The sequence below is a fragment of the Populus nigra genome, chromosome 5 (assembly GCF_951802175.1).
Source record: "Populus nigra chromosome 5, ddPopNigr1.1, whole genome shotgun sequence".
NCBI classification, from domain to species: domain Eukaryota; kingdom Viridiplantae; phylum Streptophyta; class Magnoliopsida; order Malpighiales; family Salicaceae; genus Populus; species Populus nigra.
The window spans coordinates 4,757,517-4,781,856 of NC_084856.1; the positions used below are offsets into that span (position 1 = coordinate 4,757,517).

General features: G+C 32.6%; 3 protein-coding genes across 6 annotated transcripts; 1 reads left to right on the plus strand and 2 right to left on the minus strand.

The window, feature by feature from the left end:
* Nucleotides 1–545: 545 nt before the first annotated feature.
* On the minus strand, nucleotides 546–6,894 carry LOC133694489 (polypyrimidine tract-binding protein homolog 3-like). 3 transcript variants are annotated; one of them, XM_062116020.1, is made up of 15 exons: nucleotides 6,781–6,894; nucleotides 6,027–6,095; nucleotides 4,790–4,861; nucleotides 4,614–4,690; nucleotides 4,385–4,466; nucleotides 3,457–3,580; nucleotides 3,114–3,178; nucleotides 2,951–3,000; nucleotides 2,732–2,773; nucleotides 2,586–2,637; nucleotides 2,478–2,499; nucleotides 2,347–2,360; nucleotides 1,468–1,575; nucleotides 1,235–1,378; nucleotides 546–1,100 (listed from the first exon to the last, which is right to left on the minus strand). In XM_062116020.1, the coding sequence occupies exons 2-15, from the start codon at nucleotides 6,081–6,083 to the stop codon at nucleotides 699–701; spliced, it is 1,311 nt and encodes a 436-aa protein (XP_061972004.1). In that variant the 5' UTR covers nucleotides 6,084–6,095; nucleotides 6,781–6,894; the 3' UTR covers nucleotides 546–698. The 3 variants fall into 3 exon arrangements, with proteins under 3 accessions (XP_061972004.1, XP_061972005.1, XP_061972003.1); XM_062116021.1 differs by having other exon boundaries at nucleotides 2,478–2,496; nucleotides 6,694–6,881; XM_062116019.1 differs by having other exon boundaries at nucleotides 6,694–6,881.
* A 4,385-nt stretch (nucleotides 6,895–11,279) lies between these two features.
* On the plus strand, nucleotides 11,280–14,939 carry LOC133693442 (glycine-rich cell wall structural protein 2-like). Of its 2 annotated transcripts, none has more exons than XM_062114663.1 (8): nucleotides 11,280–11,616; nucleotides 12,228–12,308; nucleotides 12,487–12,575; nucleotides 12,666–12,740; nucleotides 13,013–13,074; nucleotides 13,161–13,223; nucleotides 13,828–14,025; nucleotides 14,107–14,347. In XM_062114663.1, exons 1-8 carry the CDS (start codon nucleotides 11,494–11,496, stop codon nucleotides 14,268–14,270), a joined length of 855 nt encoding a protein of 284 aa, XP_061970647.1. In that variant the 5' UTR covers nucleotides 11,280–11,493; the 3' UTR covers nucleotides 14,271–14,347. The 2 variants fall into 2 exon arrangements, with proteins under 2 accessions (XP_061970647.1, XP_061970648.1); XM_062114664.1 differs by lacking the exon at nucleotides 14,107–14,347 and adding an exon at nucleotides 14,586–14,939 and having other exon boundaries at nucleotides 11,281–11,616.
* Nucleotides 14,940–20,132: 5,193 nt separating this feature from the next.
* LOC133695152 (large ribosomal subunit protein uL3) lies at nucleotides 20,133–22,813 on the minus strand. The gene is made up of 6 exons (XM_062116997.1): nucleotides 22,701–22,813; nucleotides 22,029–22,120; nucleotides 21,796–21,906; nucleotides 21,359–21,663; nucleotides 20,807–21,216; nucleotides 20,133–20,546 (listed from the first exon to the last, which is right to left on the minus strand). Exons 2-6 carry the CDS (start codon nucleotides 22,111–22,113, stop codon nucleotides 20,288–20,290), a joined length of 1,170 nt encoding a protein of 389 aa, XP_061972981.1. The 5' UTR covers nucleotides 22,114–22,120; nucleotides 22,701–22,813; the 3' UTR covers nucleotides 20,133–20,287.
* Nucleotides 22,814–24,340: the final 1,527 nt, after the last annotated feature.

A 24,340-nucleotide genomic window follows, 5' to 3' on the forward strand; every position in this document is an offset into this window, starting at 1 on the left:
TAGAGCACAATTCCAATCAGCCTCTCCATTTTGAAAACTTCTGATGATGATGATGTTAGGGGCTCAGGAGAGAATATCCTGAAAAAGCATTACTGCCGACGCAATTATGAAAATTGTTCAGACAGCGCGTGCACAGACAGAGAGACAGAGAGAAGGAGAGAGAGAGCGGCAGAGGATGAAGAAGAAGAGAAGGCGACCTAAGAAGAACAGTGAAGAGCAGAAGCAGGAGATGGAAGGAGGGGAAGAATGAAGAGGAGAGAGAGTAGATGGAAGATATCCAAAGAAGATCATTAGGAAATAGGGAAGAATAAATTTAGGAGGGGGGGCTAGGAATACAACAGTAACGGCCCAATTAGCCTGAAATACAAGAATATACAGCAATGATACAAGGTAATCCCTCTCCATGAGGGAGGGAAAACCTCTCTCTCCCTACTCTTCAAAACTGACCATATCTGAAAACAAGAAATCTAATCCTCTGAAATTAAATAAACATTCCTAAGAAATAATTGGTACAAACATCAGAAGTGAGTGAGGAAGACAGTAAATAAAAACGAAGGAGCATCATCCACCAGTTAAAAAGCAATGAACCGTTACAAGAGAGGAGAGTACGAGCTGTCACCAACATGTGAATATCCTTGTGAAGCATGAATCCTCAGGAATTATTATTACCATAGTAAATCTTTAACACTGCTATTCTTTTATTGGTTTTCTCTAATGGACTGTAGCTGGGAGAATGAGATTCGGACAATTGACCCAGCAAGTGAAGTAGCATGCTTGCACACGAGGGCTTCTGTGGCCTCCTCCTCGGTTTCAAACAGAACAAGCGCCTGCTTCTTCCCATTCATCTCAAAGAGCTTGGTGTTCACAACGGTGCCATGTTCCTCTACAAGACTCACAATCTCATCCTCAGTGATGACCTGAGGTAAAGTGGAAAGATGAATCATCTTTGTTGGTGAACAGCAGTATCGGTAGTTCTTCGCAGCATTGCGGTTGAAGCGATTCAGATTAGAGTGCATGTACTCGTGCGTATCAGCACCTTGAGTTATGTTTGGATGCTTCGAAAAGTTGACCTCCATTCGCTTTCCAAAAAGCATGGCACCCTGTTCCACATATGAAAGAACATAAATACTGCCCGTTGAGACAAGGTGATATGGAGCATTCAAGGAGAGGAATTTATATCCAACAAACAATAATAACGAAGCAATGCATTCTGAGAAATCTTCATAGACCGAACCTTCAAAAAATGTACTGCCAATTCAGCTTGGAAACCATCCCCCATCTGAACAAGTGCATGATCAGGCTTGTTGCGAAGAAGCTTAATCCGCACTATGTTTCCATAGAGAGAAAACAGGTTGAAAAGCTTATCCTCATCTATTCTCTGGGTACAGAAACATTTTTCTTGCATGAATATCAGGAGTCTATTAAAAACTATATTCAAAAAGAAGAAAGACATCAGAATAAACTTACATCAGGATTTAAATTGGAGACAAGAATTGTGCACCTATCATTTGTCCCACTAATTCCAGGAGGCAAACCTCCACCAAAGGCAGCAGCAATTGCAGCTGCATTGGGCATCTAAATTTTCCAAAAGAGATCAAATGTAAATTATATCATATCCTAGAACATTTTAGTAAGATAGATACAAAATAAATCTAATTTTAGGCAAATAATTTATGTCTTTAAGGAATAACAGGCTATTACAGAAGGTAACATATTGAGAATGTTATTCTATGAAAATTTCTTACAGAAAAGGTATATTTTTTATTACAAATAATTGTTATGTTATATAAACCAGGAGAGATGGCCAATGTATTTCCCAGTAATACCTGATATTCCCCAAATGCCTAATAAATTTAGAAAATAGCAAAGCCAGCCAAGAAGATTTACAAGATGTAGCTCTTTAGGCTGTCATTCATGCCTTGCCATTTCCTTTATATCAGTTCTAAGGTTCCAGGAAAAAAAAGGGTGGAAGGAAACAATGGTAAACAACATACACAGTGAGGTGTTTCCTGTTACAGATTGGGAGAATATAAAAATACCAACTCTGGTGTAAAATGCAGCAAGAAAAATAGGTAAGCTCGATGTCCCAGTTCAAGTTTCATGAAACTGATCAATAGCATCATCACTACCACATTTTTTAGGTATCAGTTTTCAGGTTTCAACCCTAGCTGTTAGTTTCTGGAAACAAGTTAGCAAAACAACCACCTGGACATCAATTAGGCAGGCCATTACTGTAAATGTAGGAAAGGACAAAAAAAAAGCGATAAATAATTGTGGTCAGCAGACATCCTGAATATTACACATGGATGATAAATAGTCTGTATGGTGCACCGCAGCAATACCCACCTGAGGATATCCAACTGCATGGAATAAAAAAAAAAAGATTTAGTGCTCAATGAAAGCTAAGAGTAACAGATCATTGTAACCTCTAAAGCCAGCACATGCCCTGACTCCAGTAGCTTTAAGAGCATACATACCTACATCGCCATATGATGGCTGCTGCAAAAAGAAACAGAAAAGAATTTAATTACTCAAACCACCTATCACCAACCAACATGAAAATACAACAAGAGACGAGTACATACTTGGGAAGATCTGGCTTTCTGTTCTGAAGGCAGGTTAGGATTAGTGAAATCCCTGTACAAAAGAAGATAAAGTTTTTGGCAACATTGATAGGAAAACATCGAAAATATAGAAGTCAAACAAAGAAGCCATAAGACAAACCAATCACCTTGAGCTGTCATTGTTGTAGTTCACTTGCAACTCATCCAGGCTAGATGAAAAATATGAAAGTATATTAATATCACCCAAAAAAAAAAGAATCAGAAATCCTCTTTCTGTGGTCACAGGAATCAGAACGCCCCCACTGCCCTTCCTTGATTCACAAAGACCAGAAAAAAGAGGATTGAGTGGGTGCGATAATAAAAATCATAGAATGTTCATTACATACTTTGAAAACTGAATGTCCAGCTGACAGCAGCCATCATAGATATTGCGTCCCTACCAAAACAGCCAAGTTCCAAAAACTCTTATTTGAAATCCAGCCAACTGCAACACCTTGAAAGCAAGCTTCCAGGTAAAAGCAACTTCTTGAATAACAAATTGAATAGTACCTGAAGAGAAGTCCTAGCCTGAACAGCACTCTGGCGTGACTGGTATTGAATAAGGGCTTGAAAACCTAAAAATATGCAAAACATTCATGCATGACAATTTCAAATCATACTCCTCTGCATTTTTAATAAAAAGCATAAGATAAATCCACAACGCACTCGGAGTAAGAAGTTTAGTAAGAGAAGCTAAGTAAAGAAAACACAGATGATTCTCAGCTATAAAGCCATGGTACAATTAGAATGCAAAAAAGTAAATACCAAGATTATTTAATGTAGTAACTACAATTCTTAAAAGAGAGAATGGAGAGAAAGAGGGGAGGAGAAAATGAAACTTCAAGGAGCTGACCAGCTGACTTCTGAAATGTGACCATCTTCTCCACAAATCCATGGGGGGAAAAAACTTGATGCAGCACGTCCACTGTAATAGGATATTGCATGTGATGGATGGTAATTAACAGAATTCGATTTGGCTGTGCATCCAGAGAGTGCCCAACAGCAGACATCATAGAGACAGAGAAGAGAGAAGAGAATAAATAGAGAAGCATAGATAGCGAGAGGAGATATAATGCGAATTATAGTTAGAAGAAAGATAGAACAAAACAGAGCCTTTATAGTTGATGGTTCAACATGCAGGAAGCATACAATCACAGCACTAAAAAGAAAAGCATGAGAAATTCCAAGGCAAATTTTGAGATATGAAAAGTCTGAAAGAGGAAAAATTGTAGGTTACAGTTTATTAAAGAGACATAATTAACCTGCTATGCCTCTATACAGTTACATCAAATCATCTGATAATGGAATGCATAAGACTTGGTAGAAGTACTAGGACCATGTTATCTCTAAATTTTAATTCAAATTAAGCAGACATAGTGGATGAACTATAATAGACACATGAAGGAAAAAAGCAAGGAAGAAAACAAACAATCCACAGTGATTACAGTGTTGGCTTCATATTTGTGATTGAAGAAACTGATGATATTTCTCCTCTAATAACTTGCTTTCTGGTTATGAATAATCGCCATTACCTAAAAACACCACACGACACTCTCCAACTTAATGTCGCTATTAACCCTCACCAACCAATAAAAAAACAGTGCACCTCTCCAGTCATCCATCAATTGATAATAAAGAATCCTTTTCATCCCTGTAGCGCTCTAAAGTTCAACAAGGAATCATGGAAGCTTCTAGCTCCCCGCTTATATGGATTGCAAAGTAATGCTATCAATAATGCAACGCCGTTTGGTTTTTGATATCTTAGACTACAAAGTACCCACCTCTTCTCCTCGCCCTTGAGTATTTTGATCCATTGTAGTCAGTTCTTGATGCGATGAGAATTGAACATAAACATTCCTTCCCCTGCAAGAAGAAAAGGAGATTCAAAACACGTATTACAGTTATCAGTTTGGACCATTTGGTACCGGTATTTACACCAAAAACAAAACAAAAAAGGAAATGCCCTTGCAGAAAGTTCTGAGAGAGAACCATGTACAAACTTTTGTATACCTTATAGTTGGCTGAACATCTGTATAGTATTGAAGAGCATTGATGGCTGAAGGAACATCTTGCATTTGAAGGAGAGCCTGCATGCATGGCAATCATAACAGACCATGTCACATTCCAGGTTCTGCAAAAATCTGATGTATTAATAATCACCACTATTCAATAAGCATTAAAGTAACCTGATTTTTAGCACGAAGCATAACAAGCTTCGTTATAACCCCAAATGGCTGGAACAGCTGAAGCAAGTCATTCTAGAAGAACAACATAAGATCATCAGTGATGCATGAATGCAAACCAGTGCATAAGCACCATTCCATGATTCAGAAATGCTTTTGAAGACAAAGTAAAAGACAAATCTTTCCAAAACTATTTCCAGTTATCACTGTGTTTCAACACTTGCAAAGCTTCTAACTAATTAGGAGACAACTCTAGATGATTTCAGTGACTTTAACACTTAATGACAAAAAACAGTCAAGAAAACCCAGAGCATGTAAGCTGAGTTTTATTCAGGTTAAGATTTTATTGAATAAGATAATCAATCACACTCTTTGTATTAAAGCCAGCCTGGAATTGAATTCATTATTATTTTATCCTTTTAATAATTAGATAATTTAAAAATGTTATGCCACCACTCGGACTTGAACCGAGATGCTCTAGCATTGCTTCCTAAGAGCATAACTTTATCCCATATAGTAAATGAAGCTAAGCTCAGCCTTGGCTATTAGTATCATCGGATTTATCTCATCTAACGCATCTTCTTTAATGTGAATTATTTTTTTTGCGTATACCACTAGGGTAATAACTCCGGGTATTAAAGATAGATGATATAACACATATTACATAGGTTGCAGATTTTCCCTATTGTCTTTCTGTGGTCTGATAGAAAGCATGCCCTCGCATCTATCACATTTAGGAATATAACGCCCCCTGATTCTTTTCAGAAAGAAGTTTTCAGTCTTCAAGTTCACTAAATACTACCGCATGGGGAAATTGAAAGGATGGTAACTTATGTGTTTGCAATTTTCTGGACAAGTCCTCATCATCCCATCAAGAGTATTGAATTTGTTTGGTTCATGTTTTCCAAGGGGTTTCTCTTCTATCCCATTTAGCATAAGGAAATATAAGACTTTCCTTCCTAGGCTACATAGAACGCTAATCAACATGTCTTTACAAAAACGTTTTCATATGCCACCCAATTTAGTATAACCAAAAGGAAAGTTAATATCTCCAGGCATTAAAAGAAGTGTTATCCATCTTTAAAGATCAACTTCCAAAAAAGTATCATTCCTCATGATACGTTTCAACACATATTGAGATGTTTGGATAAATACACTAATTGTTTCAAATACTTAAATCACAGCTTGTGATTTTTTATGTGTGTGCGTGTGCATGCATGAGAAAGTGATAGAGATATACTTCAGAAATCTCATGCCCCACGTTTCGAACATGGATAACTTTGGAAGGCTCGGTCATTTTCGAACCAGTCTACAACAAACCAACACAGGAGTTAATCCATATTTTCCATCCTCAAAAGAAAAATTGCATTCAAAGTTCCTCACACAAAACAAAGGAAAAAACATTCACTTCTTCCTTCAACATGGAAAATGCTCACAGTATAATCAAACAACATTCTAAGTTCAATTTAAAACAAACAAAAAATAATGCAACCTTACCACACACAAAGCAGTACGAAATCATGAAATGCTAACAACTTGCTTGAGAAACACAAAACTCGTTAAATATTTACTATTTTTCCATTTCAATTCATGTGCAAATCTTAAACAATGCATTTATTTAAGAACCTAATCATCCAGGTACAATAAAACGCCTAAACTCCATGTCACTGAAGGAATAGCATAGCTGCAAGCAAAGGTAATGAAATTCGAAACCCTAGCTAACGGTCCGTTTGGAAGCTGACAAATAGTTAAAAAAAATAAAGCAAGAATATCGAATCTAAAAACAAAATCATCGTGCAGTATAATACAAAGCTGTCCGCTTTATCGGATTTTCTCAGTTACCAAACAGACCCCTACAATTCATCAAGTGCGATCGAGAATCGAAGAGAGAGAAATAGATAACTTGCCTCGGAGAGAAAGAGAGTGAGGGGAGGGGAGGGGAGGGGAGGGGAGAAAGATCGTTTCGTATAAAGAACAAGGAGGAGGAGAAGTACTCTGTAGATCGACACCTACGCAGGCACGCTGTCCGTCTCTGCTGTGAGTGACTATTGCCCTATCTCCGACTTTTAAAATGACTACTTTGGATGGACTTTCGAGTGACGAGTAATGGTGCACCCTCTTCGGTGATTATTTTTGATTCGGTTAAGTTTTTATTAAAAAAATAAATCAAACTAAAATTTTTTAAAAGAAAACTGAAATCAAACTGAAACCAGATCAAACTAATCGGTTTCGGTTTGGTTCAGTTTGGTTTTTTAGGGTAAAAATATGTTCAAATCGGTTTGGCTTGGTTTTCTCAGTTTTTTCCGGTTTTGGCTCGGTTTTTTTTTATTTGGCTTGATTTTTCAGTTTGGCTTGGTTTTTCTGGTTTGGCTGGGTTTTTTTTTGTTTTTTCCGGTTTCGGTTCAGTTTGGTTTTTTTGGTTTTTTGTTTATAAAACCGAAACCGAACTGAACCGGTTAGTTTTTTTAAAATTTTAATTGGTTTAATTAATTTTTTTTATTTAATTTTTTCTATTATTTTTTCTGATTTTTTTAATTTAATTGGTTTTTAAATTTTTTTTCCTCAACTCTACTCTTTAGTTTCATAAGAGAATGGGATGAGGACCCATAATATCTTTTATTTTTTTTTTCTTTGTTTTGGTGGGTTCGATTTTTTATTTTACAGTTACTTTTTGCTCTTTTCATATGAAATCCTTTAGATTTTACACGTGCTTTGAATTCCTGTATCAACAAGGTCAGATTGAGGGTGCATTTGAATTTGAATTGAGTGATGATAACAGTTTGGAGAATGGTTGTGATTGTAATTGTTATTTGAAATGTTTTTAATTTGAAAATGTATTAATATAATTTTTTTTATTTTTTAAAAATTATTTTTGATATTAGTACATCAAAATGATTAAAAAACACCAAAAAATATTAATTTGAAAAAAAATATAAAAAAATTTTAATCCTTTTTTAAAAATATTCTTAAAATACAAAAATAAACAGAACCTAAATAATTAATCTAACCCAAATAATTAATCTTGATATTTCTTTTTCTACTAATAGTGTTGAGAAATTTAGTGGGCGTTGAAGAAATAGATATATGCTCGATAAGGTAATTTATTTTTTTTCTAGTCAAATATTAAAGTTTTTTTTATTTATAAATTATAACTTATATTATTTTATTTTATCAGAAGAGATTTTTAAACCCATCTTTTTTAAATATATTCCGAATTTAATTGAGTTTTATCATGGGTTGTTTTTTAACAATCATACAAATCGAACTCTCCATCTCAACCATCATTATTTTTAAAGGTATTTTTAGAATTGTAATTATAATTATTTTTTAAAAATATTTTTTATTTAAAAATATATTAAAATATTATTTTTTATTTTTAAAAAATTATTTTCAATATTAATATATTAAAATAATTTAAAAACATAAAAATAAAAAACAAAGACAGCCTCACATTCAACCATCAATCTCAATATTAATGTATACGAAGGGCATGTAGTGAGACAGGGGGGCAGGCCCTGACTACTAATGGGAATTGAGGAAATAGTCATGGCTTGACACATATCATGGAGCGAAAGAGAAGGAGAGATCGAAACAGCATTTATTTTTTTGTTTTAAAAATATTTTTGAAATTATTTAAAAGTTTTTTATTTTTTTATTTATTTCAAATTAATATATTTGTAGTGTTTTTAGATCATATTGATACGCTGATATTAAAAATAATTTTAAAAAAATAAAAAAAATATTATTTTGATATATTTATAAGTGAAAAACACTTTAAAACACAACTACACCCGTACTTATTTATTTCTAAATTTCTAAAATTTACGTGTTTGTAATTTTTCTTTACCTAATTTTAAACCATCAAAAATTTTATAAAATCTAATTTTATCTAGTTCATTGAATTTTTTAAGAGGATTTTGGACAGGAAGTAATTGGGCTAGCAGGTTTAACATTCCAGTAATTCAGGTGACTTGAAATACAATTATGGTAAAATATAATTAGAAGAGTAAAAAATAATCTTGAACATGAGAATTTTCAAAAAATAGTTATTTATTTTACACAAATTCTTCAAATATTAGTTATTTATTCCATGTTTGATATTTAATCTTGCACATGATAATTTTTTAAAAATAGCTATTTATTTTACACAAATTCTTCAAATATTAGTTATTTATTCTATGTTTGATATTCAATGTCAGAGCCGGCTATAGCTTATGTGCTACTCGTGCAATGATTTAGACCCCACTTTAATAAAAAGGTTCCTGGAATAAAAAAATATATATATATTTGTTAACTGTGCTTTGTGAAATTAAGATTATATTCATTTAATGAAAGATTTTAAATACGAAATGAAGATTGTTCAATGCTCTAAAAAATAATAAAAAATATTTCTTAAATATTTTTAAAGATTTTATTTATATTTTTTCTTAAGGTCTTTATTTATCATTATATCAATTTTTTAAAACATGAAAACAAGTGTATAGGCATTACCAATGAATTTTCCATTTCCAGTGCTGAGAAAATTTTTAATTATAAATTAAAAATTTAACATGTATATTTAATAAAATAATTTAAGAATTATATGCAGTAATAAATACTAATAAAAGTTATTAATTTAGAAAATAGATATGCACGGGAAGGCATCAAATAAATTGAGAATTGTACAGGTCATAGAGACTTTGTTATGTTTAATAATTTTATTTTTTAAAAATCTGTTTTTATATATAATTATATGATGATAAAAAGTAGACATGGGCGGGAAGGCATTGAATAAAATTTAATAAAAAAACGTTGTGCAAAAAGAGCATTTTTTAATATTAAAAAAAATGCTAGAGTTTTATTTAAAAACAAATTAAAAACTAAACAATATTTGATAAAATAATATCTCAAATACATTTTTAATTATTTATTCTGATAAATTTTAGTTAAATTTAAAGAAAAAAAAAAGAACAAACGCATGAGCCTAGGTAGGCCAACGTGCTTAGCTTGTTGAAAAGAAGGTTAAGCCTACACACCTGATTATCCTTGTTTTTTTCCTTAAAATGAAACGAGGTGTTGTTCGTATATTTTAAAAGAAAAAAATAGATAACACGTTGTTTCTTCGTCCACTAGTTCTCGTTCACCCATTTTAGGCGCTTTAAAAATCAAGTCTTTACTTCTTAGACATCAAAAATATATTTTCATTTTAAAACATCTAAAAAAACCTCATAAACCTCGGTAGATTCTAACTTCAAAAAACATTTGATTGGTCAAAAATTCAAAAACCATCCCATTTCAAAAAAATATGTGAACAATAATCTATTTTTATTTCTTTTTTGCAAGATAAGGAGTTAAAAATATCTAAATAAAACTTCTCCCATCAAACAAAAACATATTGGTTTAAATATCAACTTTTTTTGTTGTTAAAATATCTCTCTTCTTCCTTGATTTTTTACGACTCCTTATCTTTTCATAAAATCCAGGGTCTAAAATATAAAACAAATAAAGTATAAGATTACAATGTCAAAACTTCAATAAACATGGGTGAAAATGAGAAATGAGAAAAATCAATTGTTGACTAGAATTTCAAAATATGCCCCTAGTAGACAAAAAAAAAATTATCTTTTTATTTTTATATCAATTTTAGTTATTTAACTTTTAACTAGTTCAAAGTAATAAAATTACATTTTATTATATCAAATTGAGTATAATCAAAATAACTTATTATATTCAAATTAGGACAATATAAAAATATAAAAAGATAAAAAAAAATCAATAACTAGATTAGAAAATTCCTCAAAGACAAAAAAAATAAATAAAATTGTGCGAATCTGTCATCTATAGTGAAGTAACCAATTCACTGTTTTTTTTTTTGTAATTATATATATATATATATATATATATATATATATATATATATTTAAAGTACCTAGTTAACGTTAGTGTAAAAAATCATCCTAAATGCTTATAGATTTATAAATACCTGTATCTGTTGTACAAATCATATATTATTATTTATAAATCTAAGACACTCGTGCATCCATCGTAAAGCATTGTTTATCTGTTGCTTGTTCTCTTCAAAAAAGCATGCCTTTTGCAAAATACTTCTTTTATGAAAAATGAATACACATTTCTTTTCACTTTAATGGTGAACTAAACACACACACACATATATAAAACTGAACTTTCAGAATTTGCCAATATGACTGTTTGAAATTAAAATTGAAATTGTTTTTTATTAAAATTTATTTTTTTTGTTTTTCTGCTTTAAAATATTTTTTTGTTTTTTTAGATTTTGTTGATATTAAAAATAAATTTTAAAAAATAAAAAATTATTTAAATAAAAGCAATTTTTAATATACTATAAAACACCCCTAAACCTTCTCAAATATAACAAAAACGACATCGCTTCTCAGATATCCCGTCCTTCCTTTGTGGCAACAAAGTGAGGAAAGTACAATTACAATGATACCCAAGGGAGCCACGTCATCAGTTTAACAAGCCGGTCTCGTTGCCGAAGCGACCGCCCTCCTTTTCAAAAAAACAGAAGAAACCCTACCCCTCTTATCTCCCTCATCTCTTCGCAGCTGAAAAACAAAAAACACACAAGAGAAGAGAACCCTGCGCTGCTACTCAAAACTCAAAAAAGGGTACCGTAGGAGCCAACCAAAAACAACCCTAGCTTCTTCAATTTTTTCTAGCTGCTTATTTTCTCGGCGTCATAGAGAATGGATCGGTACCAGAGGGTAGAGAAGCCAAGAACCGAAACACCGATTAATGAGAATGAGATTCGCATCACTACTCAAGGAAGAATGAGGAACTACATTACTTATGCCACTACGCTCTTTCTGGTCCTTTTCTTTTACTCTCTCTCTGTTTCGATAAACTATTTCACATCTTACAATGTTGATTAATAAATTGACCTCACAAGTCGAGTGCCTGTGCGTGTGCTTGCTTATACAGAGATGCGCTTTCTTACTCTTTTTTTCAAAATAAAATTTAGGCTGATTTATTTGTGCTGTCAAGACTGCAAGTGAAGCATAATGATTCTCTGTAGTTTTCCTTATTATGATCTGCTATTTTTTTTAGATACCTGTGTGGTGCAGCGGGATTTGTGTCTGTCTCTGACTTTGATTTATTTATTTATCTTTGAAGTAGAAAGTACTATTATTCACTACAACTTGATAGAGTAAAAGCTTTGCAGACGGTGCTGTAGACAGCCTTGTTTCACTTTCATGTGTCGGTCCGTTCTAGATGAGATTCATGGATATGATTGATCTTATCTGTTAAAAAATGCATATTTTATGATGACATATTTCTGTCTTGTATATTGTCTTGACAGTCATCAGTTTTTGCTAATTCAGCCTATGTAAGAATTGGTGGCATATCTTTAAGTGAAATATTCATCTATGGTGTGGTATAGCTTTGAATTTAAAGGTGATTTCTTTTTGTTACTTTAAAGGAGAAAGGATCTGATGGAATCTCTCTCAAGGCCATGGGCAGAGCCATAAACAAGACTGTGATGATTGCTGAATTGATTAAGGTAGTTCCTTAATTTTTTATGCTTTGCTGCTTTCCCTGTTTAATTTGCCTTTTAAATTTTTCCTCACCTTCTCATTGAGATTAACACAGAGACTAGAATATGTTTGCAAGGTATCGTCAGAACTGTCGTTCCATTTGTTTTATCATTGATTATACCGAGAATTTCCTCTCTATTTCAGAGAAGGATTGCTGGTCTTCATCAGAATACATCCATTGGTTCTAATGATATAACTGACACGTGGGAGCCACTAGAGGAGGGTCTTCTCCCGTAAGAGTTCACCGGAGCATTCTTCATGCCCTCTTATGGTGTATTGTTTTGTCTTGATTGCAATTACTGATTCATTTGTCGTCAATACAGCTTGGAAACCACTCGTCATGTGTCGGTGATAACAATTACTCTATCCAAGAAGGAACTGGATACATCCTCCACAGGGTAAGTTGGATCTGGCTTTGTGCCTAAAGCTAATGCTCTGATCAAATTGGTTTTCATTGAGACAAAATTCAGTCAATGCTATTCCACCGCAGTCTCTATTGTATTATACTTATATATATACATATGCTTGCATCCATAAATATGTAAGCATGCATGTATAAAACTGTTAGCTTTTTAACATCATGTTCTATGGAGAAATCACAAGATTTTGGAGTACTTTCTAGTCTTGAATTTGGTGCATTTTTAATACCATTGATCTACTTCTTCTCTAGCTACCAATCGCCTATTCCAGCTGATCAAGTGAAACCATTGGCTGAATATGATTATGAAGGAGGTAATGCGAATGCTTCACATTTCTTTCTGATTGTAATCTCTCCATGGCATGTCAATTGACATTTATCTTTCTTCTTATTGATATAGAGGGGGGCTCTCCTCGTAGGCAGGGGAGAGGGCGTGGTGGTCGAGGAATGGCAAGAGGTAGAGGTAATAAATGGCACAACCTTAACAGTGCGTAATATGCTACTCGTTTTCTATTGGTTGCAGGTGGGGGTGTGTTTTGTTTCTGATATCTATATATTATATGATATTTAGCTGTTGGTGAGTCAATGTTTTTAAATCAGGCAATAAATTTTTGAAGCAATATTGGGTGGGATTTAGGAGATAAATTAAATCAGCCAAATCATGCTTTGCTTGAGCTGTTGGTGAGCAATCTTTTTGTAACAGGGATTGTTGCAGTACCTTAACTAACTATACTTTCTTATTGGCTAAAATGGGTGTGCATATAGGCTGTCCTTGTATTTGGTAGGAACATTATGACATGAACTTTGATGATTGGCGTTGATAATATGTTGGTGCTTATGTGAATTATAGATGAGCAGAAAATTTTGGTGGGATGAGATGTCTGAATAGCTGGATCACTTCCACAAAACAGTGCATCGCAACGTTTATTTCAAGTTTTATCATCTGAACTGGCTAATAACTGTTTCCACCTCAGATCAATTGTTTTCCTTGCCCATTGTTTATCTTTCATTATATCTGCTTTTATTTTGGGAAAGTAACAAGAAGTCATTTTCCATTCTGTGCACAGGAAATACTAGTAATGGAGTGGAGTACAATGGAGATGGTGGCTGGGATGGTGGGCGTGGATATGGTGGCAGGGGGAGAGGTCGTGGAAGAGGACGGGGTTATCGTGGTCGTGGAAGAGGTTATGGTGGTGGATATATGCCACAACAGTCAGGTGGCTATAATGACTATGGTGGCGGAGCATTTGTTGGCCAGGGCCGTGGTAAGACTTCATAATCATGTCATCATAACTTTGTTTCCTGCTCAATAGATTTTAAGATGTTACAAATAAAATTTTTAACAGGTACAAATAGAAAACCTCCTCTTGCTGATAATTGGCCAGCTTTGCATCAAAGGAACCCTCTAGTTGTCTCCCTTGTGCTCCTTTCCTCATTTGTATTGATTCATGGAACTCTTCCACATTTATGCTATATGATACAACTCAATTCATTCTATTTGCGGGCATGATAGTTATTTTTTATGATCTTTAGAAACCAAATTAATCATATTTTGTTTTCTTATAATCACACTTTTCTTCCTCATCATTTGAAAACATCTTTACATCCATTGATGGAAGTATCCAGAACTTCAGTTTAGCTAAAAAAACAGAGAAGAAAACTATGAGTTATTTCTTGGCTCTCTTTTGGAGTTCATAGTGTCAAATAAGGTGATGCTGGAGTGCACGACAGTGATCCACTGGTGAACTGCTGAAATGGTTTACAAATGATATATGCTCTTCTGGTTATCATCTTCATCTGAAATTAGAACTATTTGGCCATGCAGGGAGAGGACGAGGCAGGGGCAGGGGTCGTGGGCGTGGCCGGGGTTTCAGACCAGATGGCCCAGCCCAGGCAGCTGAGTGAGCCCTAGTCTCGGTTGTAGAATTTGGTTAGAATGGATGCCTGCTCTGTTTATTTTGCCTTATTCTAAGTGAAATAGAAATTAAACAGTGGATTTCACTAATTAATTTCCAGGCATGTTAGTTATAGTAAGCTCCTGTTCATCATGCGTGGTGGCCTTGTTTTTGTAGTTTGAAGGTAGGATTATTTTTGTTTACCGCTTCTGACAAAAACCAAAAAAGTTGTATACTTTCTTCTCGTGTAGGGAATAATAGAGCAGTACATTCTTCTAGTTCCATTCCAGCGTTTCTGTGTTTTCATATGTCGGGCATTAGCTTCGATGGTTTTTTCTTATGAATGCGCCCTCGTTCCCTGTGTTTTACAGTGCAAATTCATTACAATGTTTTGATTTCGTACACCTGTGCCTGCCGAGACATTCATAGTTTGTCAGAACTTTTTTGTCAAACCGCGTTAGAAGTAGTGCATGTCTGTTTTGAAGTTATTCAAGTAAAACACATGCCATGATCTCTTGTGCGTTGATACTCAGAAATTCCAAGTTGGATTGTTTAGAGAGCAATAGGCTGAAATTGTGTTGTCTTTTTGTTTAGTAATGCAGCGTATAGAGATAGAGAAAATAGAAAAGTCTCTTATTTTTAGAAATGTAACCACATGAAAGAAAAAGGAGTGGCGAATGAAGGATGAGCATGTAAAGGAAAAAACGACGAAAGCGTGAAATAATCCTCTCCACAATTAAAATTGATGATTGTGAGGATTAAGCCCCTGACATAAATGAGCTTTTGTTTTGCTGACATTACTTGGAATCACTTTGGTGCTGGGATTAGGGACTGAGTTAAGACGCGGCTTAAGTATTTACTAGGTTATTTCCTGTGCTATGGCTTGTACCTAGACCGTAGGAAACTTTTTAATTAAATTCAGTAAAATTTAAACTTGAAAAATCCAGGTTATATTTTTTGTTTACTCTGAATTTTAAATTAAACAGTATAGAAATTATATTAATATGATTTTATCAATTGACAGGTCTAAAAAAAAATGAAATGAAAAAACAAGAAACAAGTTAGGTTAATCCTAGCCCACTTGGATTGTGAATTTCACTAAATAATTTAATATTCAATAAAAATAAAACATTAGAGGATGGAATTGAAAAAAAATTTAGAAAAACAATAAAAAATTACAGACATGTAGGCTCGCGTGGCGTAGTGTTGTTGAGCCTAAGTGATATTTTTTTCTTTTTATAAAGGGCAGATGACAGGTCCTGTGTCTCATATAATATAATATTGCTCCCAACAATAATTGAACTTGCATGTTTCAAATCAATCAACATGCACTAATCAACTAAGCCATATAACAAATATGTTATAAAATGATTTAAAAGACATATTAATATGATTCACTATTTATTTTAATAGTTAAACAGACCTCACACACTTTAGTTATTTTTTTAATTATTAGACAAATCTTACAAATAGCTCACCAGTTATAAAGTTTCAATATCATTGTCTACTATGATATCTCCTTTTATTTTTCCTTGCTTTCGAATTTGAGCTCCTTTAATGATGATCTTTCAAGACCTAATATGTTCAGGAATATGGTTCACGTTTATGTTAATATTCCTTTTCTAGAAACTAAAAGAGCAAAAAATTTCCTACAAAACAATCTAATTTTATTGAGTTTTGGAACTCTCCTATGATCAAGTCGTTGCCTTTATAGTAATGAATTATAATAAACAAGGAAAAAACATTAAATTCTAAGAACAATAGTGTTTGCTATTAGTTTTTATGTGATAAATGCTTTGAGAATATATGATAAAAGAATTAATATCGTGATGCTTTACCTAGGTGGTTTAGAGGGTATTTATAGTACTTGTACCTTGAACCTTGTTGTTTTGCTCAAATAGTCAAAAGTTTTTTTTGTCTTGAATATATTAATAAGGAAAAAGTCACATACATCAACATTAATGTTAATGGAAAGATCTTACAAAACATTAATGTTGATGAGAAAAAAACATAGCTTTATAAAACTTTTATACCTTATTTTGTACACGACATTAATGTTGATGAGAATAACATTTTCATAACATCAATATCGATTGAAATATAACTGATTTTTAAAACACTTTTATACACCTAGAAGTGTCGGGAGATGATTATCCTAAGCTCTTCACATTCCATAGTAAGAGTTATAAGGATAGTCTTACAACTCAACATGAGGTAAATAAAGACCATTGACTATATATTTTGATTTGGAATGATTCTAAACCCAAGGATGTTGGGTTCAACATCTTTCTAGGCCCGCATGCACTTGGATTCAAGGAATAATCAAGTCCAATAGAGTTGGGTCTGGCATTTTGCTAGATTCATATGTGTTGAGCTTAGCATGTAGCTTAATCCAAAAAAATCAGGTTTAGCGACTTGCTAAACCTATCTGCAGTTAAACTCAATGCATAGTTGAGCTCAAGAGTGTTGAGTCTTATATTTTATCAAATCTACATGTGCTTGGTTTTAACGCATAATTAAACTTAAGGGTAAGCCTGAAAATAAAATTGGACTCACGTTACTTGGGCTTGCTTTTTTTTCCAAGCTTATACATGTTGAGTGATGACTCTAATTTTGACTCTTCTCAATCATGGGTCTCTTGAGCAAATGAGTTTTGTATAAAATATGATACACCAGTTAACATTATTTATTTGACTTGAAACGTAAAATGGTGAAATTACATATAGAACGGTGCAATAACACTTAACATTAGATGCAATCCTTGAATAAAGAGTTTATCAGTGTAGTCGCTTAGGCCTTGGCTCTCGGTTGATTTAGAAAGTTGAGGGCGTGAGAGAGGAGGTTCAGTTTGCAGTACCCGAGACACTTGCTTCTCGGCACACAAGCAACGTCTTCGTTTCCTTAGTCCATCTCTTCACAAGGCAATTGAGTTCAAAAAATGTGCTTTGAGGATTTGAGTTTTGAGCAACCAATATTTGTCACTTAATTAATGATTGAAACGAAATTTGAAAAACACTCACTGTTAAGAATACGCAAAAGAAAAAATCATCATTTTCCATTTTCTTTGTTCCCGTTTTACTTTCTCAAACACACCATGTAGAGGACATAGGCAATACATGCTTGGGCTCGAACTTGCGAATCAGCTAATCCATACGGCCCAACAGAACATGAGGTTAAGGTTCATGGATCAAAAAATGAAAAAGAAACAAGCGATGGGAAAACAAAGAGTTGCCCTTGTAGCAGAAACTAGCGATGGTACCCACAAAATATGACTTGTGGACCAATTGGGTATTGTTTTTTTAAAAAAATATTTGTAAAATATTTTTTGATGATTTTAATTTTATTTTTTTTAGAATTATAACTCAGTTTGTTAGGACTAATAATATTTTTTTGAGATTTGAAATCATTTTTTCTTTTTTTTTGTTTGTAATTTTTTCTATTTAATTTTTTTTTTTGTCTTTGTTATGGCATTCAAATCTTTCATATATTTTTTCTAACTATGCCGCGGGCTTCACTCAATTGTTTTTCATTTAAAAAATATTCAAATCATGAGAAACTTTTTTGGTGGCTAATGATTCAATAAAATTTCGTGACATGCTTCCTTGCTTATATTTAATAAAAAAACAAAATAAATATCATGAAATAAACATCTAGTATTTATATTTAATCAAATAATTTAATTTAAAAATAAAATAAAATATTTTTTTAAAAAGATAAATTTAACAAAGAATGACAAATAAAATTACCTAACATAACTTGGGTCATTTTCAAAATCAATAAAAAATTATGTAGAAAGTAAATAAAAAAATTAACCGAGTCCAATCTCAAATTAAATAAATGTTGAATGATGAAACTGAAAAAAAAAACATAAGCTTAGAAGGAGAAAAAAAGAAAACAAACAAACTCGGACGAATCTTCTAAACCTTTGTTAATTTTTTAAACTCGCAACCTATGAAATCCTAAATTCGGGCTCAATCAAGTAACTCAACTTTCAACTAATTTAATGTTGAAGATAAAACTAAAAAAAAATATCAATTTAAAAAAATCAACTTTAAAAAAAATATCAATCAAAAGAATAAGGTTTAAATTGAATAGAAAAAAAAACGAAAAGATGATTAAATCATAAAATAAATTCAAATAAAACAAATGACAATAAAAAAAATAGAGATTAAAGCTGACACGCAAAAAATTAAAAGGATGATATTGAAAAATAAAATTTAATTTTATAAACTATTTCAAATAAAAACAAACATTAATAAAAAGAGCATGCACCAAATATGAAGAAAAAAAAATTGAATGACTGCTTTGAGAATTTGCAGTGGCAGGCATTAAAATCGAGGAGAAAAAATAAGAATAAAAAAAGGTCATCAACACCGAACTTAAGATTTGTTGGCCATACGCAACGCCTAGAAAAAAAGAGGTTATCGAGACAATTCAAACATTGTTCTAAAGCCAGCATTTAGCCACTGCGTTACGTCTCACACGCTGCTCGACGAGCATGATAACTCTAATGCCAGCCACTTTTTTGAAAAATATTTATATCCAAAATTGCCCTCTATCAACATGGTAATAACAAAAAAAAAAGTTAAAATACAAATATACTCCTAAATATAAGTTGAATTTCCTACTTTTAAAGATATTTAAGTTATTTTATGTGTATGGTAAATTAAACATACGAAAGCACTCTTGTACATTAGTTATGAAGAGTAAAATGCATTATATATATATATATATATATATATCTTGAATTTAAATTTGACAATAACTAATAACCCTTGTAAAATTAACAAACCAATAGTAGTTACTAGACATGTTGTCTTCGTGTTGTCGCAACTGAATAATATTTTTTTTAATGTAAAAGAAATGATAAGTTAAAAAAAATTCAAGCCCTAAGTCATTAATTAAACTAGCAATTTAAATATTTACAAAACAGTTGAATTTAAACTAGCAACTTCCTGCGAGACATCCTTTTGATCATTTGTTTATTATAAATATAGTAATTCAACTGTTTTATTATTTGTTTTAGTGAAAAAAAAATGTCTTAGTGAAAACAAAGTCCTAGTAAAAAGGACAATCGTACCTCCAAAATCAAGACAAAAGATAAATAACCAAGAGATAAAAATATTGTGTCTTGGGATACATTAAAACTAATAATAGAATTAGTGTTTTGGATAATATTATTTGTTTTGAAAAGACAAATTAAGTATTGCATTTACAGCAAGTTTATTTTTATATTTTAAAAGTATTTTTTAAAATTTTTTAAATTTTAAATTTTAAATTTTTTTTGATATTTTAACATATCATTTGTAAAATAGCAATATTAAAAATATTTTTTTAAAAAAAACATTATACTTTAAAAAATAATCACTTTCACAGTATATAATCCAGAGAGGGAGAAATTGGGCACAGGGAAACAAAAAGGACGAGAAAAAGCAAATGCATGACGACAGGAAAAATCATAATCGAGTACGACAGTATTTAAACCGGTATGCTAATTCAAAATTGCAAAGTAAATATTTTCGAACAAGAATTGTTCAGACCTCCAAACACAATTGTGTCTCGTCAAAGCCTCGGAATAGAATCCAAAATAGACCCAATTCACTACAATAACTAAAAATTCCAGGTTGCATAATTATGCCTTGAGGCGTCCATAGAATTTCTGTTTCTCCTGTGTTGTCTGGAAGCGACCATGTCCAAACTTCGAGGACGTGTCCACAAACTTGAGTTTAATTTCCTCAAGAGCCAATCGAGATGTCTGTTTGAGTAGGGATTGACGGAGTGTAACCACCCTCTTCTTAGGTCCAACGCAGCATCCCTTGATCATCAGATAGTCGTCCTTCACCACACCATAGTGAGGGAAACCACCCAATGGAGTGATGTCCTTTTCGGTCCTGTTCCATCATACAATGTAGTGCAGGAAAAATTGTCAACGCAGGAAAAATTGTCAATGCAGCTGAATTTCTAGATAACTTAGCAATGAACTTGAGGAAGCATATTAAGCAGATTTATCAAACAAAGTAGTAAAATAGGTTGGTATCAAGTTCTTTTCTTTGGGATTGCCAGCGGATAAGAATCAGGAAAAACGCTTATCCAAGGAAACAGTACGCACAAGTATCATAAAGAATTTGGCAAACTCCCAAGAATCCGTTACCTGTCATACTCGGTTATGGCAGTGTGTGTCTCCTGGCCCACCTTGCCAACCTTGTAGATCTTCTTGTTCAATTCAGTACGGTGGTGATATCCATTCTGACCAGCCCTAGCTACAGTGAATGAGACTCTTGCAGGGTGCCAGGCGCCGATACAAGCCACCTTACGAAGACCCCTATGGGTCTTACGAGGCAGGCGAGTGACACCCCAACGAGTGACAACACCTTCATAACCCTTACCCTTTGTGACACCAATAACATCAATCATTTCATCCTTCTGGAAAACAGCATCTATTGGGACTTGCTTCTCAAAGAAACCATAAGCAAAATCCACCTTCTGAGCAATTGTCCCACCATTGACCTGGATCTCCATCAAGTGAGCTTTCTTCTGCTTCAATCCCTTCATCTTTCTGATCTGTAACATGTTCACGTAAGAACAATTATCACATCAAAATAATTTACGAAACAAGAAGCTGAAGAAATCACACAGATCTTGCCAAATGACTTGCACAGAAACATAAAATTGACAAGTGAAAAGTTAACCTAGGGGTTACTACCTGAGTGTGGGCCAAAACACGAATAACAGTTGCATATTTCTTCAACTTCTCAAGCTGTGATTGGATGCTCTTCTTCCCTTCATCTGTCTCATACTGCTTTGAGTATTTAGCGAACGCCTTCTTCTTGGACTTGCACCAGTTCTTGTAGAACCTTCGCTTGACCTCCTCGCTCAAATGCTGAGCCCAAACGGTGTTCAGAGTTCGGAGGCCAGATGGTGTTTTCAAGTAACCCACAACTCCAACAATCACCATTGGAGGTGTCTCAACAATTGTTACAGCCTCACAGGTCTCCTTCTTGTGAAGCTCTACAGAACAAGAAGTAAATTATAAAAGTCACAACAAATATACCTTATTTGTGCTGGTTCAAAAAACTGATAAACAAAGGGATATTAATGAACGTCACAAAGTTAGCATGTTAGGTTGAAAATTTTGCTTACTGGATCCTGGTTTTTCGACCTCTCTGACAATGTGTGTCATGCCAGCCTTGTACCCCAAAAAGGAAGTAAGCTTGCAAGGCTTGGTAGGGTCATCCTTGGGGAAAGACTTCACTGAGCAAAGCCAAAACAAGAATCAAAAGATTGAATTGGATTTAACTGCCAGCATACAAGCAGTGCAGTGATATTACAACCCAAAAACAACATAAAATATGAATAAAAATATAAATAATAACCTTTTCCTCTGTGACGAGCAGCTCGCTTCCTTGGAAGAAATCCAAGGGAACCATGTCTAGGGTGCTCAAACTTCCTGTGAGACATCCTTCTCCTTCAACACAAAATCAAACATTTATTGACTAAACAACTAGAAATAAATCTAATTAAATAAATAGTAAAGTTTCAATTGCCCCTTAATCTGGTATCTGAATGATTAGTGCATCGCATGACAAAAACCCAAACTTGGATACACATGATTGCGAACTACATAAAATACAAGATTTTTCAAACGTAGAAATTTACTTAAGAAAACGTTTTAGGCAGCACTCAAGCAAAGATAAAATTAAACATGTGTAAAAAAAATCAGACAGGCATGAAACTGAATATGAAAAACAAGAAAAAAGCATATTCAAGGAATCAAGATAAAAGAAACTATAATGATTCTTATGAACTTACGCTAATGATCTGCTAATTACTAGAAAAACAAAACAGTAATAGCTAAAAGTATGAAAAACAAAACAAAAACAACTCTTGGTTTCGACATTTTCCAAAGAAGCAAATATAGTTATATAACTATATGCATACACCAATGAGATTCGGAAACCTAAATTTGATTCTCTGTTATTCTACATTTTCTTGGCATCCAAACAGGTAAAAGAGAGAAAAATCTCAGAGACAGAGAGAGGAGATACCTCCGGCTGCAGCGACGCAAAAAAGCTTAGCCCCTAACTCTAGAGCAGACAGAGTGTGTCAATAAACCCTAGTTGGCCTTTATATAACAACACTTCTAGGGACATAAAACCCCACTCTTTTCCTCATTTTTTAAATGGACCTAGTAATTGGATGAAATGCATACCCTAAGTTTTTAGTTGGGCTGTACCGGCCCAATTACGAGTTTTTAGAGAGTATCAGGGCCATTAAAAGTAATTACTAATCTTGTTTGCAGGCCCAATAGTCATTCCCTGCTGATTAGTAATCACTCCCTGCTTGAAAAGAAACGATATGTACTTCCAAATATTTAGATGTTATTAATATTGTTTTAGTGAAAAAATAAATAAGTTATGAAGGAATTGATTTAATATGATCTGATTGAATTTGTAGATTTAAAAGTAACCTGAATAATATGTAAAAAGATAGTTTAACTCAAGATTTTTTTTAAGATAATATCTTTTTTTTAACATTGAGATAACAATATGTTGAATTAACCTGGATTAACTCGGGTTAACAAGTTAAATTTATAACCCGAGTTATGAGATTATAATAACCTTATAGAAAACAAATTAAAACAAATTATAAAATTTAATTTCAAAACAAAAAAAAATGTTAAATGATGAAATTTAAAAAAAAAACATATTTAAAAAAAACAAAAATTTATATGTTAACTGCTCAATTTGTCCTATAAAACATAGTCATCTCTATTCTCATAGATACCCATAAATAAGTTATTAATCTTAAATCATAAATACTTTGAACTAGATTACTAGTCTGCGCTACATTGCATATTGGATTTATATTTTCTAATATAATAAATATATAAATTTTGCTAATTCTTTTTAGTAAAAATAAATAAATTATGCAAGAATTGATTTAACGTGAATCAATCGTCTTAGCGGGTTCAAAGACAACTTGGGTGATCATCGAATACAGTTTGACTCAAATATAAATATTTAATATGAGATTTTTTCACTAAACATAAAGACAGTGACATATTCAAGTTATCTCGGGTTAACTTGCTTATCTATATAGTAAGTCATGAGATCATGATAACCCTATACAAAATAAATCAAAACAAATTATAAAGCTTGATTTATAATAAATTCAATATTAAGGGATAAAACTAAAAAATCAATTAAAAATAACCCAAGTCAGTCAATGTTAACTCACCAAACTCGTGACTTAGGTTATGAGATGTGGATAATCTCATAGAAAACGGACCAAAACAAATCACAAAGTCATATTCTCAATTAATCCAATATTGAATGATGAAATTAAAAAAAAATCAATTAAAAAAAATTAAGTCAATCAGTCAAACTTGTAACTTGTATCATGAGTATGAGATAATCTTATAAGAAGTAAATTGAAAAAAATTATGAAGTTTAATTTCAAATAAATCTAATATTGAAGGTCATTTAAAAAAAACACAAATAAAAAAAACTATAAAAAAGAAAAAAATTATTTTAATAAATAGTATAATGTGAGGTGAGGTACAATAAAACCCTCCATTTTCTAATTTTTTATTACCCAATAAATAATATTCCGTGTGGAAACAATGTTACTGCTGGTACTTTCTAATTTTGTTCATTTTTTTTGTATTTTATGGGCATGTTTGGTG

Excerpts from the sequence above, each read along its gene's own strand:
- LOC133694489 (XM_062116020.1), bottom strand. The coding sequence starts at position 6,083 with ATGACCGAGCCTTCCAAAGTTATCCATGTTCGAAACGTGGGGCATGAG. Across the intron at positions 3,179-3,456 it reads CACATTTCAGAAGTCAGCTG|GTTTTCAAGCCCTTATTCAA; the intron begins GTCAGCTCCTTG and ends GCATATTTTTAG. Across the intron at positions 2,638-2,731 it reads TACAACAATGACAGCTCAAG|GGATTTCACTAATCCTAACC; the intron begins GTGATTGGTTTG and ends TCTTTTGTACAG.
- LOC133693442 (XM_062114663.1), top strand. The coding sequence starts at position 11,494 with ATGGATCGGTACCAGAGGGTAGAGAAGCCAAGAACCGAAACACCGATT. Across the intron at positions 12,741-13,012 it reads CTGGATACATCCTCCACAGG|CTACCAATCGCCTATTCCAG; the intron begins GTAAGTTGGATC and ends CTTCTTCTCTAG. Across the intron at positions 14,026-14,106 it reads ATTTGTTGGCCAGGGCCGTG|GTACAAATAGAAAACCTCCT; the intron begins GTAAGACTTCAT and ends AATTTTTAACAG.
- LOC133695152 (XM_062116997.1), bottom strand. The coding sequence starts at position 22,113 with ATGTCTCACAGGAAGTTTGAGCACCCTAGACATGGTTCCCTTGGATTT. Across the intron at positions 21,907-22,028 it reads TGCTCGTCACAGAGGAAAAG|TGAAGTCTTTCCCCAAGGAT; the intron begins GTTATTATTTAT and ends GGCTTTGCTCAG. Across the intron at positions 21,217-21,358 it reads GTGTTTTGGCCCACACTCAG|ATCAGAAAGATGAAGGGATT; the intron begins GTAGTAACCCCT and ends AACATGTTACAG.